Genomic DNA, 18775 nt, shown 5'->3' on the forward strand with positions numbered 1-18775 from the left:
TCATTTGAACTTCGCCATTTACACACACGCGGGGAGATTTGCTTCGTTAGTACAACTCTTCCGTGTGCACATACAGCTGGGGTGAAAGGGAGGATTCCCCCCAAATTTACACGGATACCAATACTGGGGGACTCCCCTATTTGCACTAGTATCTAAGAGAAAAGGGTCCCACCGACATGCACATACAGTGGGGGCGTACAAGAGAAACAGGTGCTCCCCCCATGATTTTCAGCACACACACACCCCCATTCGTTGCACACCCGCCAGTTCCCGCGTCCCGCCCCCGCCAAACTTCCAGGCTAAGAAACTTTCCGAACTTGCCGCAATTCGGCGGTCAGGCGTGGGCGTGGCAGAGAGGGCTGCGGGTTGTGATTGGCTGGGCGGGTAGGGCGTCAGCTTGTGATTGGCTGGGCTCTGTCCCCCACCCCACCTCACGAGGGGGGAGCGTTCTCTGGGTAAGCAAGCGGCGAAGCGTCTCTCTTACAGCGAGTTAAATTCAAATCGGCAGCGAGCGGCACCGGCTGCTAGAGCGGGGCCCACCCGGCAGCTTCTGCACAGGTAGAGGGGCCTTGCCTCCGGTTAGGGGGCCCCTGGGAGATCCCAGCAGGGCCTCGCTCCAGAGCATGTAGGGCGCGGCGCATCTGCACCTAGCAGGGATGACTACCAGGCGCGCGGGGTTAGTGGCGCCAAACGTTTAAACCGGATCCCGGAAGAACCTCGCCCATTCCCCAGCAGCCAATCAGCGCGGCGCCCCGCCGGCTGCTGCTGGGTGATTGGTGCGTGTCCGGGCGGGGGCCGGGGGAGCAGTTGGGGCTCGCAGGGCGCGGGTTAGCGGGGCGGCGGCGGCGGGCCGAGCTGTGTGAGGCGATCCCGGCGCCCGTCTCCTCCCCCCGCGCGGGGCTCTGCTGGTGGGGGCGTTGGCAGGTGCCGGGCGCCCCGCGCCGACGGGCAGGTCCCGACTCTCTTGTCGGGCCGGGCTCGGTGCTTACCAGCTGCAGGTCTCAACCCAGCTTCCTGCCCGCCTCACCGGCTGGTGCGTTCCCTTCCCCAGGGCTCGTCAGTGCTGCGATGCCGTCGCCACTGCCCAGAGCCCCGCGCCTTCCATGATCCTGCGCAGCCCGGCTGGCCCAGGAGCAGTGAGCGGACCCGGAGAGCCCGGGGGTGACATGGGCACCGAGGAGAAGGTACTTCGTGAGCCTGACGCCGCGCCGGCATAGCTACCTTACAAAATTAGCTTGGCCTCAGTTACGTGGGCATCCAGCTGCCATAGTCATTACATCACTTGTATGTGTCCTCGCAAGGCTCCTGGTGCTGGCGGTGTGCGTCCCCACCAGCAGTGTTTGTACTGTCAGTGTGGGGATGGTGAAAGCCAGTAACAGCCTAACTACATTGACTCTAGGGGCTTGTCTACATTACCTGCCGGATCGGGGGCAGTGATCGATCCAGCGGGGGGTCGGTTATTGCGTGCAGTGTAGAGGCAATAAATCAACTGCTGAGCGCTCTCCTGTCAACTCTGGTGCTCTACCAGAACGAGGGACGCAAGCGGAGTTGACGGGAGAGCACCTGCTGTCGACTTACCACAGTGAAGACACCGAGAGATAGGTAGATCTAAGTATGTTGATTTCTGCTATGTTATTCACATAGCTGAAGTTACTATCTTAGATTGACTTTGTGCCGTGGTGTAGACAAGCCCTATGCTTCTGGAGATGGAATTATTAAATTGGGGTAGTTACGTTGGCAGGAGTGAAATTTTAGTGTAGATGCTCACATCCTTAGGTTGATATAAGCTGCCTCACCTCGACCAACTCTATAGCATAGACCAGGCCATAGTCATGTGTTAACCCTGCCCAATATGACTGTTTAACTGCTGGGGCTCTGTTGTAAAACACTTGGCATTGCCCTATAACTATCCTGCCCCGCCATAGTGAGTCAGGCTGACAGTAAGCCTCGATGGGGAAAGCAAATGTGACTGTTCTGCGTGTGGTGGTTTTTCCTGGTTCGATTCTACAGGCGACAAGAAAAACCCTGCAATTGTGAATAAAACTTTTTAAAAAAATCACAGATTCCAGCAAACTGCAATAGCTGCATTGAACCCACTTTAGTTACTGTCCTTTTTTCCTATGATTTTGCTACTTGTACTAAGTAACTGAATTTATATTGAATGTATTCCTGGAAGCTCTTTGTGTAGAACACTATTTAAAGGGGTAAAACTTCACCGAATGGAGGGCTTACAGAGGTAGGCCCAAAATATATTGTGTTGTGGGGTTTTTTAAACCAATTCCATATATTCTCATGCTGTAAAGTAAAATAACATCTGTCTGAAAAACTTTATTTTAAAGTGTCTGGAATAAAAAGGAAAATTGATGGCAGGTGTGATAGGTCTTTAACATTTATAGTATATTGGTAACAAAAAGGCACAGTTAAAATGGAGCCCCATTTTCCTAGGTATATCGGATAAACATAGAAGAAACAATGCACAGCTTGAAATGTACAGACCGAGCTATATGTATGTTACATATTATTTTCAGTTATACAAAAGTGATAGGTAAATGTCTTAAGCATTAACCCAAGAGAACATTTCATTGGACATCAGAGTTAGTATTTGATTTTTTTGTTTTTTGCCTGATGCAAGCCATTCCATCCTGCAGCAAGAGTCAGCTCACAGTGGTGCAGCAGATTTGAAATTTGCCATATGTCTCATTTCTCATAGCAAGAAGATCGTCCCTGTGCTGGAAACTCTCTAGCTTTACTTATGAAAAAAAGAGGCAGCTCTTTCTTATAAAATGTTGAACATCTAAACAAGCATGCCCATTCCTTAGCATGGCCCTTATTTTTTGTCTTTTCCTTTTACTGGTAGTTACCCCCACTCTACCCCTCTTCAGTAAAAGGGATTACGGGCAGCTTGGGGGTGGGGGAGGCTCATACATTATTCATCAACATTAGTTTTTAACTTATATCTGACAATCCTTGGCATTATTCCCCCCAAAATGGGTAAACTAGCATTTTTGCGTTGGATTAACAGTCAATCTGAGTTTTATTTTAAGTTCTTTTATTTTATTGTTTTTACTTGATGCAAGCTGGAAAAGGCCATATTGCATGCTATAAACCCAGGGTCAACGTAGCAGACTTTATTCAGCCAAGACTTCCTTGGCTTAATAGAAGTCCTAACTTGAGTAAAGACATCAAAATGTGCCCATAGGCTACCCAAGAGAATAAACTGATTGGTAGTTGACTAGAATAAAGAACAGTATTGGAGTGTAGTCTTATATATGACATAACTCTGATTTTATTAGATATAACTTTTTTATTTTATTTTTCTTATTTTTGGGTCAGGAAAATCACTCTTCTGAGCCACAAAGAAGGATACTGAAAACCCCTCTGAAACAGTCAGCTACCTCATATTCAGTATTAACAGAAATACAGCCTGATTCTGGACCTCTGACAACACCCCCTAAGTCTCAGGAAGTGCCTCCTGGAGATCCATGGACACCCACTGCTAACCTTAAAATACTGATCAGCGCGGCTAGTCCTGAGATTAGAAACCGAGAACAAAAAAAGGGACTTTTTGACAGAAGTGAAATCGTAGAGACAAAACACTGTTTACATGTATGTTGTAAAGATTTTTGTAAGTTAAACTGGGGGTTGCCTATTGTCTTGATGCATGTCTAGATACTAGATTTTTTTAAAGATATACTTCAATTCAAAAGGAATTATTTTGGGGAAGTTCTCTGTTATATGGGAAGTCAGACTAGATGATCACAATGGTATCTTCTGGCCTAGGAATCTGTATTTGTTCAGTGAACTTTAACATATACTACCTTTGTTTAGATTTTAAATCTGGAATATTAGCTATTTGTGATACCATTTTAATTGTTAGACATAGCAAACACTGTTTGCTGGTTTTATTATTTTGAGGCTTACTAGCTGTTGAGGATAAGGCACTTGGTATTGTTCATCAGTCCCAGACGCTGGCAGTAAATCTGTCAAATTTAGCAATTTTACATAAAACACTGAGTTCCTGTTTCCTTGTTTCTGTGCAGGAGCATTTATCAGGAGATGAATATGAGAAATCTCAACCAAGCCGTAAAGAGAAAAGTCTAGGATTATTGTGTCACAAATTTTTAGCTCGATATCCTAATTACCCCAGCACTGCTGAGAATAGTGATATTTGCCTTGATGAAGTAGCAGAAGAGCTTAGTAAGTCTGTGCGTGTACTCCAGTGTTTATGATTGGAAATATGTACTGACCTATTCCTATGAATATGCTGGTAAAGCTAGCATCTCATTTTTGGTATGTATTTTCACAGTTAAATTATGAAAACTTTTCAAAATGCACACTCAAACTAATTTTAGTTCATTCCTTTTTTTCCCCTAAAGAACAGAAAGAAATCCTCCATTTTTATAACAATCCTTTTCTGAGTCTGAAATGGACATCTATTTAACAAAATGGTTATTCCTCTGTACATACTGTCTTATTTCAGAACATTTTAAGAAAAATAACTTTAAATTATATATTATATAGAACATACAAATAATTACCACAACTATTGGAAATAATTTGAGTCCAGTTTTTGGGTCTCTAAATTACGGGTATGATCAGTGATTGGATGGGTGGGAAATGGGGTGGTTCTCTAGCTGCACTTATAATTTAAGACTTGCCCAAGTGTGACATCAAAATAAGATGTGATTTGGTGTGGACTTTGTATATTAACAGAATATGATAGTTCCTTAAATCACAATACTGGGTAAACCAACTTCATAGCAACATATGCTAAGACCAATATTACATGATCCAAATTTTAAGATTAATGTATTAATATTCTTCCTCCTTATAGATGTTGAACGTAGACGCATATATGATATTGTGAATGTGCTAGAGAGCCTGCATATGGTGAGCCGCCTTGCCAAAAATAGATACGCTTGGTACGGGCGTCATAATCTCAACAGAACACTGCAGACTTTGAAAAAAGTTGGCGAAGAGAACAAATACACACAACAAATTGAGATGATCAAGAAGCGAGAGTATGAGTTTGAGTTAGATGGTGACAAAAATGAGGAGATAGTGACAAAACCTGTTGGCCCAAATGAGCATTCAGAAATGTGTTTTGTTGAACTCCCAGGGATGGAATTTCGAGCAGGTAATGATTTTCTATTAATGCCTAGAAGAGTATACATCTGTAATTAAAAATATCCAAACATAGGGAAACAAAACTTAAATCCTAGAGCCTGAAATGCAGCGAAAATGTTATGCAAAAGTGTCAGTCTTTTTCAGCTGTTTTAATTAACACCATGATTCTTGTTGACTAACATTTTTGCTAGTTAATTTCTGAAATATTTTTCAGAACATTCATTTCAGATGTCATGTCACTTGATACATTTTAATCCTTTCTCCTTTCCGTGCAGCTTCAGTGAACAGCAGGAAAGACAAGTCTTTACGAGTGATGAGTCAGAAATTTGTGATGCTGTTTCTTGTATCAACTCCTCAAATAGTGAGCCTTGAAGTTGCTGCTAAAATTTTGATTGGAGAAGACCATATAGAAGATTTAGATAAAAGCAAGTTTAAAAGTAAGTAAATGCTGCTGGAGCTGTCTCAGTTGAGTCTGTATTTACGTAAGTTTTGTCTCTGATAATCTGTTTTTGATTTTTCTTAAATGGAATATTCCATTTGATTTGCTATTACAGCTGTTGTTTCTAGGGATTCTTGCAAACTGTAAATCCTATATACAATGTTGCATATTGTGAAATGTAAGGGGAATCTTTCTCTTCCAGTAATATATTTCTAATTAAGTTATACAGGAACTAATTATACCTTTAACACTAGGGGTCCCCAGGATCTATTTGAAGAGAGGCAACCAAAAGATTATATAAGGAAGACTTGAACAAAGCTATTTTATAGGGCTCTACCAAATTCACAGCCCATAGTGGTCAGTTTCACAGCAAGGGGGTTTTAAATTGGTCATTTTCAGATGTTTACATCTGAAATTTCATGGTGTATCATGGAAGTCCTGACTCAAAAGGCAGTCAGGGTGGGAGGAAATCACTAGGCTATTGTAGGGGGACATAGGATTGCCACCCTTACTTCTTCCCTGTTGCTGGGCAGCCAGAGGGGAAGGCAGCTGGCTGGGTCCTCAGTTGTAAAGCCACCGCCAACCGCAGCACGAAAGTGAGGGTGTAGAGTATGGGCTACCATATGTCCGGTTTTCCAGCAACCTTCCGCTGGAGGGGTGTGGGCGTGTGTGGGTGTGTGTGTGTGAGACAGCTGGAGCCACAGCCTCTCTGTGCAGGGAGGTAACAGCTGGAACCGTGGACCTTCCTGTGGCTGAGGGAGATCCTGGAGGTGGGTCTGACCCGCCCCAGGAGCACCCCTGCAGGGGAAGAGGAAGTCTCATCCCTCGCCATCCCCAGCTGAGCACCAGATTTCATGGGGGAGATTAGATGACTGTGAAGGTCCATGATGAGTTTTTTCACAGCTGTGAATTTAGTAGGGCCCTAATTGTGAAATGACATCATCATGTTGCTTATTGGTAATTGTCTTTTTCATTATGAATTTTTTTTTTTTTTATTTGTTTCCCCCACCATCTGTCACAAAGATTTGAGTGTCCTTTCAGTAGACAGGTCTTCATTTTGGTCGTGTAGCTCTGTTGGTTGAAATCTAGAGAGATTTCTAGAAGTAGTAGCAGTAGTTAATCTCACTGGAGAAAGCAGAATTTAAAATTTTGTCTCTGTCAACTCTAATTCCGTGTATACACAAATAGTTCATATCTCCTTAACTGGTATTTTATTTGTAAACCCTCAGTCCTGTCATTGGTTCACAGACAAAACTCCCCTTGGCTTTTGTTTGAATCGGGCATGGGGAGTAATGACAGGATCAGGTCTCAGTAGTTTCAGTTAGTAGTTTCCTTTCCACTGCATCATGTTAAAATTATTAAGGTGTGTGTGTTTTTTCTTTCTCCTCCAGGAACTAGTGTGTCCAACAAAAAGCATTCCAAGGGCATTGCTTATATTCAGGGAGATGATATCTTTTTGTAAACATAACTAATGTATTACCTCACTCTTGGTTAACAAGGATAGCCCTGAATTTTGTAGATGATTTGCCAGGCTTTGTATTTTTGCAATGGGAGAAACTTGACTTGGACATGTTCTGGTTGAAGTCAAGCTCTTTATTGGTAGTTCAATTGGTTTTTAAAACCATGGTAGTAGTATCTGAAATTATTAATTAGGATATTGTGGTGTACTGAAAGATTCTGTAGGTGAATGATGATTCCAGTGTATTTTAGGATATTTCTGTTCCTCCTCCAACCTATTCCTAGCTGCTGGCTTTCAGAGTAAGGTTTCTCCACGTTTGCACAATATAGAGGCCCAGGTATTAAAAAAAAAAAAAAAAGAAAAAAAAAAAAGCTTAGTTGAAGACAAAATTGTTCTTGAAGGATCCAAAATAGAGTTCCTCATATGAGTTGCAAAATGAGTGACTGCAGTCTGAGTAACCTCATCTGTTGCTTTTGATTTTGTGTAACATAAATACAAGAATATGTTGGGGGATGGGGAAGCATCTTTAGCCTAATGTGAAATAAGTATGACTTAAAGTGTGCTTCTAATGAACCCAGAAATGCTATACAGAATTCATTAATATATTTGTTTTATTTCAGCCAAAATTAGGAGACTGTATGACATAGCTAATGTTCTCAGTAGTCTTGAGCTTATCAAGAAGGTTCATGTTACGGAGGAGAAAGGCAGAAAGCCAGCATTCAAATGGACAGGACCAGAGGTTTTACCAGGCATTCAGGGTAGGTGTACTACTTTGCTTTCTTTCTGCTGTCTTGATTGGCATGACGGTTTTTCCCCGTGAAAAGCTTAGGTTGAAGGACAGTGGAATTTTTCTCTAAAGGCTCTTTTTTCCAGTTTGTCAAATAATCCCTACACTCTAATCACCAAACAAATATTAAAAGAACTGTTTTATTGTTCAGGTTATATGTGATATTATTTTACATTTTCTGTTTTAGATACAAAACCTGTAACTACTACCACTTCCTTGATTTCATCTAATTCTGCAAAATCTAAATCTCCCAAAGAACAGTGTTCAAAAAATCTCTTCCCTTCAAGAGGCAAGCAAAGCTTCACTCGGCATCCATCTCTAATAAAGCTAGTAAAGACTATAGAAAGTGACCGAAGGAAGATCCATTCTGCTCCAAGCAGCCCCAGCAAAACAAGCACAAGTATGTAGTTGAAAAGCAAACTACAGTATCTTACTCTGGATAGGCTATTAGAGAGACATGGTGGGTGAGAGAGTGAGTTCAGATAGTTCAATCTTAGTCCTGCCATGAGTGTAGGGGACTAGACTAGATGACTTCTCGAGGTTCCTTCCTGTCCTGTGATCTTATATTTAGCTGTGCCTCTCTGAGTACTTTCCTCATGGCTGAGAAAGAGTTCTGTGAAACTCGAAAGCTTGTCTCTCCCACCAACAGAAGTTGGTCCAATAGAAGCTATTACCTCACCTACCTTGTTTTTCTAATATCCTTGGATTACACGCCTATAACAACTGTGCATACAACAATGAATATGCTATTAACATATTGTATGGGATCTCTTGTTAAATAGACATTGATGTTTAACCTTTTCAAGTAAAAGAAAGGGTGTGTGCATGCTTGAAATACATACACAAATTCTGATTGACTGATACTGTCAAAAACAGGCATCATGGGAGCCAACAGAGAAGTTTGGCACTTAGTAATATATGTACTGTGCTTTACATCTGAGGCCTGAGAAGATTGATAATGAGGACAGATTCCACCTGCTTTGTCTTCTGAAGCTAATCCATATAACAAAATATAGGAAGCTGTTCCCTCTTTGATGGACCAAATCTAGACCTGGACTCAGTAGGTGCAACAATAGAGTTGCAAACATTTTACAACTCTTTACTCCAGGTCCAAATTTGGCTCACTATTTGTAATTGCCTGCTCCTGTTACATAGCTTGTGTGCTTTCACAAGTATTTTTTTATTAAAGAAGAAAATGAATTAATTTTTACAAAACTTCATTTTGACTTTTTTATAGTGTTGCGCTTAATAGCCTTAAGTATTCTGTTAGGAATATGTTCTATGGATATGCATTCTGAACCTTTCTCTGCACTATGGCTAGGTTTGGCACAATTAGATTTTTATATTTTTATAACTTCAACTGATAATATTGATTATTTTTAAGCAGCCTTTGCTGTTTTTATCTGTTTTTAAATTTTCTCATTTGAGGAAACTGGGGAGCCAGAGAATTATTATTTAATTATAGTAGATGCTGAAATTCAAACAGTTAAAGCTTTATAACCATTAAAATGCATATTGTCAACATCATGTGCCAAAATATACAAAGTAAATGTCCTTAAATCAAATTGTAAGTTCTCAAGTAGAATTTTTCTTTCTTTGCCTATCCATTTTAATTATGAATGGAAATATTTTTTGTCAGCAAAACTAACGTTTCCTGACATTTACTGATAAAAATCCAATCCTGCCACGCCTAACTATGGCTCAGCCCCCTTCTGAAAGGGCCACATTTAAAGTTGAGATGACCATTTATTCTTCATGTAAATGCAGTTCTTGGGCTCAGACTTTGCCAGCCAAAGTATTAATTAGTGCCTCATGTTGTCTTTTGTGTACGCTTCTCTACAAAGAACTGAACTAAGGCCTCCAATTTAAGCCACTATCCAACTGACCTATCCAGCCTGAACTGTAATTGAATGGCAACATGGAGATGAAAGGCTTTATACCCTGTTACTAAACACTTAAACCATGCAAACTGTATAAATAGGCATTCTTAAAAGTGAATCCAACTTCTATTTATGGCTTTTTTTTCCCACGAAGCAGATAATGATCAAAATTCATCATCCTTGCCAAGTAAAATGGCCCAGCTTGCAGCAATTTGTAAACAGCAGTTAGAAGGACAATCAAGGTATGTTTACACTAGTGTTATAGTGGAAAGCTTATTTCACCATTGGGCCAACAAGCTTGTGGTGTATTTTGTCAGCTATTATGAACTAGAGTTAGCCAACCGATAACTGTTAAACTCAATAACTTTCAGTAGCATCATTTTCACTTTATTTAATGGGTGGAGTAGTGAAAATTACCTCAAGTTACTCCATTTTTCTGTCATGACATAAAATGACCAGGGCACTTCTGAATGTATTTAAGTGTGTATTTCTTGTTTTTTCCTTTTAGAGAATTAAAGATGAAATTGACAAGATCTACCTTAGAATGTAAATTGACCTCTAGTGATGAATCTCTTCTGAAATGTGAATCTAATACTACATCATCCTGTCAAACTCCATCTCTTGTTCAGCCACTGGGGGTCCTGCCTCTTATCCACAATTCAGTTTCTCCAGTAATGCTACCTCAAACCCATTCTGCTATTTCATATGCAATATATTTGCATCCTTCCCGCGCCCAGACTGTGACTACATTACAGTCTGTGCCCTGTCCCAGTGTGACTGGAACTCCAAGTGTTTTTGATGCTAATTCAAAAATACCATTTAATCAAATGACCACTGAAGAGAGAGACAGTAATACAGGTGAAGGTGATGCTGGGAACTTGGTGGCTAAAGAGAGACAAGTTACAAAAATTGAGTTTACACCAGAGAGGTGCCTTAAAAGATCTCAAGCATTACAGGAGAACAGTTCAATTAAAAAATGTAGAAGTGATGAGAAAAGTCTTGAAGATGTTTATACAGTAAGTAATACAAGAAAAGGTATAGTTTTTTACTTCAATATGGTAGTGTGATGACCTACTGTTACAGAGTGCTTAGGATCCTAATAAAAGCCATACATAAAGGCATTGTTTAGAACAAGGTTTCAGGAGCAATTGTGGAAACTTAATCCTTTGGATGAGTTTTGTACAAATGTTCTTAAACCTTGATGGAAGTACATTGTTCTACAGGCCCACCAGTGGTTGGCTGCACAAAGAGATATCATACCAGTCTTACAGAGTGAGTGCTGCTTGTTTGAAGTTGGTGGGGAGAGACATAGGTGGAAAGATTGCACTGAGTTAAGGGGCTGCTCAAATTCCTGTAATTCCGATTTATGCAAATGTTCATAAGGGTGAATCTTGAACTTGCCTTTTTTGTGAGTGAATGTCCATCAATCCTTTGCTCATAGTTTGCCTTGTGCTTGGAAAACATTCAGATAAAATATATAGTTCTGTCAATCAAAGCATATCTTTGGAAGGCTGAACCTTGAATCAGGTTCTCTGTTTAAAAAATAAAGTTTGATTCAGAAAAATAACCCCACCCAGAAGTGTTTACAGAGCATTTTAAAAGTATAATCAAAAACCAAATCTGGTAACTTGATTTGCTGTCTGCTAGGGGATGCGATTCAGTCTTTCTGGAGTAGTTCAAGCACTTCTCAGCTCACATAGTGAATGGCATTCATTGTTGGCTTTATGGATGTTGATAGGAAAAGTAGAGATATAACATTTTAAGTATTTCAAGGAGTTGTATCTAGTGCAGGAGTGGGCAGACTATGGCCTGCGGGCCACATCTGGCCCATCAGATCTTTTAATCCAGCCCTTGAGCTCCTGCCAGAAAGCAGGGTCGGGGGCTTGTGCCGCTCCGTGCATGCCATGGCGCCACACAGCTCCCTGGAAGCAGCGAAATGTCCCCTCTCCAGCTTCTACACGTTGAGGCAGTCAGGCATGCTGTCCCAAGCCCCGCCTCTGCAGCTCCCATTGGCTGGGAACTGCGGCCAATGGAAGCTGTGGGAGCGGCTCCTGCAGATGAGGCAGTGCGCGGAACCACCTGGCTGAGCCTCTACGTGGGAGCTGGAGGATGGATGTGGCGCTGCTTCCAGGAGCTGCTGGAGGTAAGTGCTGCTCGAAGCCTGTACCCTTGAGCCCCCCCTGCACTCCAACCTGCCCCAGCCCTGATTCCCCTCCTGCCCTCTGAACCCCTTGATCCCAGCCCAGAGCCCCCTCCTGTACCCCAAACCCCTCATCCACGGCCCCACACCAGAGCTTGTACCGTCAGCCAGAGGGGGCCCCCTCACACCCCAACCCACTGCCAGAGGCCCCTCCCACACTCTGAACTCCTCATTTATGGCCCCATCCTGGAGCCCATAACCTCAGCTGGAGTCCCCTACCCCCAATTTCATGATTATTCATGGTCTGCCATACTATTTCCATACCCAAATGTGGCCCTCAGGCCAAAACGTTTACTCACCCGCGATCTAGTGTTATTAATTCCTGACACCTTATATAATGGGCTATATACCATGAACCAAACTATTAAGAGAATAAGAAGCTGAAACTTTCTGTTCCAGATCTCTAGGTATATGTAAGCTGCGCTGGTGCACTTGGGGAATGGGGACATGGATGTCTTTCTGACCCTTGTTTCTCAATCCTGGGGACAGTTGATGACCTTTGGCCTCCTAGTGCACATTAATAGTCCTTAGGCTGTTCTCTAAGTTGTGCTTGCTAGAACAGCTCTAGCTCATCAGTACAGTGTGTTCTAACCATGCCCCTTCCCAACCAAGGAACATCTAGTATGCTGGTGAGGGCACAGGTGGGTGACCAGCCTGCTGTGCTGGTACTTTAGGCTTCTACAGCGTAGAGTGATAGAGTGGGGTTTGATGCTATGGCTCCTTAAGAGCAGGCTTTTTCCAGTAGTATCCACAAAAGCTTAATGAATGAAATCAGTTTTTGAGACATAAAATATCTAATATAATGAAAGCAAATACATTATTAAAAATATCTACTTCTTAATTACACTTACTATAGATATCTAAACCCCATCTTTAAAATGTCTTTGTTTTTTTGTTTGTATGTACTACATAATTTTTCAGGGAGATTCTCTTAAGGGTGAAAGACCATCTTCTAAAGCTGTGCACTTGGAGCCTGAAATCAATAATTTCCAAGAGGGAAGCCAGAACAAATCTGAGAAACTAGATCCAAATATGGAATTTTGCTTTGATCATGAAAGGAAAGGTCTTTCAGAAGATAAAAGCAGAGCCAGTAGTACACCAGAGATGCCTGTTGCATTTGCTGTTCCTGCTCATGAGGTATACTTACCACTAATTGGAAAAGGACAACTTCCCAAAGATTTATTACTTTCAGAAGCTGAAATCTAACAGTCAAAGCATACATACAGGAAACCTCTGTGATGCATTCGGTCTATAGTCTACTCTTAAGCTTTTGTTTCTTATAGGACTCTACTGTATTAGGCACACAAACAGGGGAGGTAGAAAAGACTTCAGCAATATTTGTAATGGAGGTGGCTTATCTGATAAGTTGATTTCATTAGAAATTCTGCTGGAAAGTCTTTAATTTTCCTCTTATGCTTAATTTCAAAGGTTTATTTGGTTTATAGTAAAAGCATGTGAATTCTCATGTGACTAATCCAAAAACTTCTTATAGTCTTAACTTCTAAAATTTTTGATTGAACAGCATGGAACAATGCTCAAATTGAATGGCATTGACATATAGTGAGATATTGTAATTCTAAAACCTGGTTCCCCCTTTTTTTTTTTTTTTTTAATATAGTATATTTCTTAATAGAACATGAAATGTTTATAAACCCCGTGCCAGAATAAATGAGCAATCTACTTTTGTTTGTTTGCTTTCTTACTCATTTGCAAGTGAATCTCATCATTCATGTGTTTATCTGTGTCTGGGCTGATATGTGAGTTCTCTTGGCACAAAAACTTTTATATCAAAAAAGTATTTTACTTATGTTGGACTCTTGCATCAAAAGTCTCATCTGACTTGAGAATGGAATGATGTTGCCATCTGAGTCCAGACTCTGGTTTGTCTAATTGTGCATTCAAAAAAACTGTCAAAATTTGCTCTAAAAACATGTCTGGCCGAATTGGAGGTTAACAGAAATGCAGCACGCTTACTTCTTGAGGAGAGGAGGGCTTTGAGTTACATAATAGAGATTGCCGCCAACTAAAGATCTGGGTTTGAGGGGGTGTTGTCCACGCCTCTGGCAGAAGTCGGTCAACAGAAATGGATGCAGCATAGGACCTAGAAGGTGGGGAGAGTGAAAAATAAGGGCTTTCTTGTGGAATAAAAATTATCCCTTGAGAAACACATCGTGAATATGTTTCTTATTGCACCTGTACAAAAAGATTATCCTTTCTTTTTCAGACCTTGTTTCCTTCAGGGTATATTATTCCTCTTGCTCAGTGCACGCAACATGGCAACGAAGCCATATTTTCTAACAAGGAAAAGTCTGGGATATGTTCGCTGCCACACATGACCTACAGTTCACCCATTGCAGGTGTGTATATATACACAATATTTAAGTATTTATATACATTTAAGTTCTCTGGTTTTGAGCATTGTGGACCAATTTCACCCAACAGAAATCAGTGAACCTTTACCGGGGATGGATTTCACCTGTCGGAATCCCAAGGTGTATCTACAGTGCAATAAAAAACCCACAGCAGGGAGTCTCAGAGCCCAGGTCAACTGATCCAGTCTTGCGGGGCCCAGGCTGCAAGGAAAAAAAAACTAGCAGTGTAGATAGTTGGGCTCGGGCTGGAGACTGGCCTCTGAAACCCTCCCTCCTCATAGGGCTTTGGAGCCTGGGCTACAACTCAAGCTGGGATGTCTATACTGCTATTTTTAGTCCCCTAGCCTGAGTCCGAGTCAATGTACTTGAGCTCTGAGACTCATTGCCACAGGTCTTTTACTGCAGTGTAGACAAACCCCTCATCTGTTAAAGGTTGATTTTTAATTTCCACCTCATTTTTCTTTTATAGGTGTTGTTCCAGTGACAACTTCCGAATTTACAGCAGTTAATATTCCTGCTTTTCATGTCACACCCTTGAAGTTTATAGTATCACCATCTTCTATAGCTGCTGCACCTTTAGTAAATTGCTCGTGTCTTAATTCAAGCCATAGCAATCCTGTCCAAAACCCAAGCTCTTCAATCCTGAACTTTACACTACAGCACTTAGGACTCATACCTGCTGGTGTGCAAGTTTCTCCAAATCCTGTGCTTCAACCAGTGCCAATCTCTCCAAAACCAGAGCATGTTAGTACTGTTTCAGAGAATGTGAGCTTGCAACAAGGAAGAGTGTTTAAAAATGAATCACAGATAACCGAGTGTGACTTAAATGGAAAATCAGGTGCAGTAATTCCTTTACAGCAGGTAAGATAACTGTCAAATAAAAGTTTTCCATCTTATTTTAAGTTAGATATTATTTATAGTATAGTAGTGCCTAAAAGCCACAATCAAGGAAAATTTGAGTAATGCACAATAAAGATTGGTATTATTGCTAAGGGGGTGGATTGATTTAAATCAAAGCAATTTAAATCACCAGTTTTAATCATGGTTTAAATCAGAAATCAGGAAAACTTTATTTAAATAATAGATTTTAATCTTATTGTGCATTTGTTGCAAGATTGATTCTCATTAGTTAAAACTTGTTGATTTGCAACTAAATATAACCTTTACATGAAGTTTGGTGTTTGTCTGCTACCCAGCAGGGTACACTATATCTATACATATTAAAGCTATATTGTATAGCTTAACTTACCATTATTCAGACTCTTAATTTTTACGTTTTATTTGTTAAGAAATGGGGAATGAGGTATTCCTTATTTACTAGGTGATTAATTTTTGTAATTGCGATTAGTGTCAAACTTGGAAATTTGAAAGTAAATTAAAAAGCACGAAAGAGCACTTTAATTTGTTTTAAGGTAGTTTTATTTAACTAACAACAATGTGTTGGAAACATAAGTAAAAACGTTTATCAAAGTTTATTAAAACATTTTGCCAGTTAAAACTAACTGATCCATTAACAAAGTATCTGTAGTTAGAGAATTGAACTGATTGTTTCTGGTCACCATGTCCCTCAAGATTTTCTGATTAGTAGATCTCATGCTCTTATATCTAATATTTACACATAGATTGATGAAACAGGCTTTTCTGTTTTTTCAACTCCTAATTGGTTTCTTTATTTTGAATGAACAAATCATTGAACTAATTTAGTTCAATGAACTGATATGAAGAAAATGTTCTCTCTGCACCTACAACTGTCAAAAGCTGGGATAGCGTTTCAATAAACTGAGTCCAGCTGCTTAGGGGTGACTTTCAGCAGTTCAGTGGTTTGACTCTTTAAAACTTGGCAGCGTACATTACTTTTAAAATTAATTTTAAATGATTTTAATATATGATTTATTTTTAAAAATTAAATTTGTATTATAAACTTTAATAAAAAGAATCTTATTTAAATAAACTGTTTTTAATTGTTAATAGACTTTTATCCACCCTGATTGCTAGAATAGATGGAGGAGTTAACTCGATACCTTGGTAGGTAGGGTGGGACTAAGCCATGAGGAGTCTTTAAGGGACAGACAAAGAACTTGTTTGTTGTAAAGAACACGGATCCAGTTGGGGGAATGTAAAGAGTGAGGTTTAGCAAGGACACAAGACATTTTAGCAATAGCAGTTTTGAATGACCTTGAGAGGACAAGGTGGCATTTATCAAGGCCAAAAAAAGGAAATTTTCCATTTTACTTTCTTTTTCTTTCTCCTTGAACTCTTATTCCTCTCATGTTGTTGTTGTTGTTGATGTACTTAATGTTAAGTTTCAGCTCCTGGTTCTATCTCAGATATGCACTAATCCATGGAGTAGGGTAATATGCATAGTTAATCTGAGAGCAGACTTAGTCTGCATGTTTTGCAGGACATCATGTTGCCTAAGGGGTGTTCATAAATCTTTGCTCTATAAATAATACATGGGATTAGAAGGGACAAATGACACTCTTATAAGACAGGTATAAATACACTCTTTCAAATATACTGAGAGTGTCAGAATAGTCAGATTGTTTTTATGAAGTCTTACAAGGTTTTTCAAAATTCTAGCTTTACGTTTCTTTCTAGTTTTATGTGCCTTTAATGAAACAAATGTTCTTTTCTCTTCCAATCAGACTACTGTTCCAGTGAAACCCAAAGAGCCACAGCCAGTGACTGAAAATTTTTTCCGTACGCCTGGAGGGCCGAATGCAATTTCTAGTTTTGCTTCATCTCCTGCAGATTCAGATGGTGTGGATGGAATTTCACGGGGAAACTTGTTTGCCCCACAAAGAAAACTTGAAGTGTCAGAGGACCAACTTTGACCAGGATGTCTGGCTGTTAAACTTGTTTTGTGGATATATTTTTCCAGTACAACATCTTGCATGCATCTAACCATTGTGATTTGGAAGATTTATCCCCTGGAAACAAATTGTAAATGCATTAAGAAGTCCTCAGTACTGGAAAAGCCTTATGTAGTGCTTAGGATTAAAATTGGCTCTTTTTTATAAAAGCAACTAATGTCCATTAATTTCTGCAAATGACTTGTTTAAAGCATTACAACCGTGTACCTATTGTCTGTTTTACTCTTCATAACAGTACAGAGCAAACAGTACAAAGCAAACTGAGTAAATACAATACCACACAGTATCAGTACATGTTTTGCACAATGAAAGTACTGTGCGCATGTAATATATTGTATTTTTAAATAGAAAAGGCTATAGTTAAATATTTTCTTTCTTTTTACTCCTGCGTTCTTTCAATAATGATCTTGTAAAGTTAGTCAAAAAAAGGTAATCAAGTATTTAAATTAAGAATTATTTATAATGTATTTTTAGTCAGTTCGTTCACATTAAATTTAAGGCTAAACTTTCCAAATTTAAGTGGTAAGAGTATTGTTTAATCAAATGAAATAACCACAGTAACTTACACATTGTATGTCAAGATCTTTTTTATGTTGTTCTGTGGTAAGAGCATCTTGCTATTAATTTGCATTATAGGAAGAGGAAAATAGTATCTTCATCAGAAGGCAGATATCTTATAGATATGAGACAGACTTTTTTATACTGCCCTCATAGTTTTGCATTTGCAAATAACTGTGGGTGTAAATATTGGTGCCCTTTATGTTTTGAATTCACATTAACTATTGAACTCAAAGGAAAACAGTCAAAACGGTAGAGTTTGGTATGGTTTCAGGTTCAACCACTAGAGCTGGTTGAAAATTTGTCATTGGAATGATTTTTCCAACAAACCATGGCCTTTTTGCAAAACTGAAATTTTATGTGGGAATTTTGGTTTTGCTGATGATTTTTTTTATTTGGATTTTCCAAATAGTAGGGGGAGAAACAAGACAGTTCACTGGCTCTTAGAGCTGGAATGGGTTAGTGGAGAGGCAGAACTCTTGGGCTCTCTGCCTCTCTAGCAGTATGAGGCTCTTGTCATTGAAATTTCACAAGTGGGAAGGAAGCTGGGAAGCCAAAAACAAAACAAAACATCTTTTCTTTAATACCCTTTTGGGGGGCGGTGGGAATAAATACAAATTTGCTTCAGGACAGAACCCTCTTCCCCATTAACCTGAAGAACTTTTTGTAGACCAAACTGAAACACTGCGGCCAACGACCTACTTTCTTCCTCTACTAACCTCTGAGAAGTTTGCAGCTGGGGCACACTACAAACTGGGGCACTCTCCAAATTTCATAATCCACTATAAATCAGCAAAAAGAACAGGAGTACTTGTGGCACCTTAGAGGCTAACACATTTATTTGAGCATAAGCTTTCGTGGTCTATAGCCCACTTCATCGGCTTCAGGAAGTGGAAAATACAGTAGGAAGATATATATTTCTATATATTGTGATGGGGCAAGGCCAGATGGCTACAGTAAAGTACTGAGAAACAGGTATGTTAGCCTATTGGCATCCCAGGGGTGGGCGGGCGAAGCCCGCCCACTTCTAAAGGACCTCCCCCCAGCCTAAGGGGAGGATCCACAGGGCTAAAACACCAA

The 18775-nt window shown here is 40.2% G+C and overlaps 1 protein-coding gene across 3 annotated transcripts; it reads left to right on the forward strand.

The window, feature by feature from the left end:
* Nucleotides 1-819: 819 nt before the first annotated feature.
* On the forward strand, nucleotides 820-18591 carry E2F8 (E2F transcription factor 8). 3 transcript variants are annotated; one of them, XM_032788849.2, is made up of 13 exons: nucleotides 820-1184; nucleotides 3334-3606; nucleotides 4041-4197; nucleotides 4835-5137; nucleotides 5403-5564; nucleotides 7646-7783; nucleotides 8000-8212; nucleotides 9847-9934; nucleotides 10201-10708; nucleotides 12814-13029; nucleotides 14117-14249; nucleotides 14734-15125; nucleotides 16910-18591. In XM_032788849.2, the coding sequence occupies exons 1-13, from the start codon at nucleotides 1104-1106 to the stop codon at nucleotides 17096-17098; spliced, it is 2853 nt and encodes a 950-aa protein (XP_032644740.1). In that variant the 5' UTR covers nucleotides 820-1103; the 3' UTR covers nucleotides 17099-18591. The 3 variants fall into 3 exon arrangements, with proteins under 3 accessions (XP_032644740.1, XP_032644741.1, XP_032644742.1); XM_032788850.2 differs by having other exon boundaries at nucleotides 9850-9934; XM_032788851.2 differs by lacking the exon at nucleotides 12814-13029.
* The last annotated feature ends 184 nt before the right edge of the window (nucleotides 18592-18775 follow it).

Source organism: Chelonoidis abingdonii, chromosome 4, assembly GCF_003597395.2.
Source record: "Chelonoidis abingdonii isolate Lonesome George chromosome 4, CheloAbing_2.0, whole genome shotgun sequence".
NCBI lineage: Eukaryota > Metazoa > Chordata > Testudines > Testudinidae > Chelonoidis > Chelonoidis abingdonii.

Excerpts from the sequence above, each read along its gene's own strand:
- E2F8 (XM_032788849.2), top strand. The coding sequence starts at position 1,104 with ATGATCCTGCGCAGCCCGGCTGGCCCAGGAGCAGTGAGCGGACCCGGA. Across the intron at positions 8,213-9,846 it reads CCCCAGCAAAACAAGCACAA|CAGATAATGATCAAAATTCA; the intron begins GTATGTAGTTGA and ends TTTCCCACGAAG. Across the intron at positions 15,126-16,909 it reads CAGTAATTCCTTTACAGCAG|ACTACTGTTCCAGTGAAACC; the intron begins GTAAGATAACTG and ends TCTTCCAATCAG.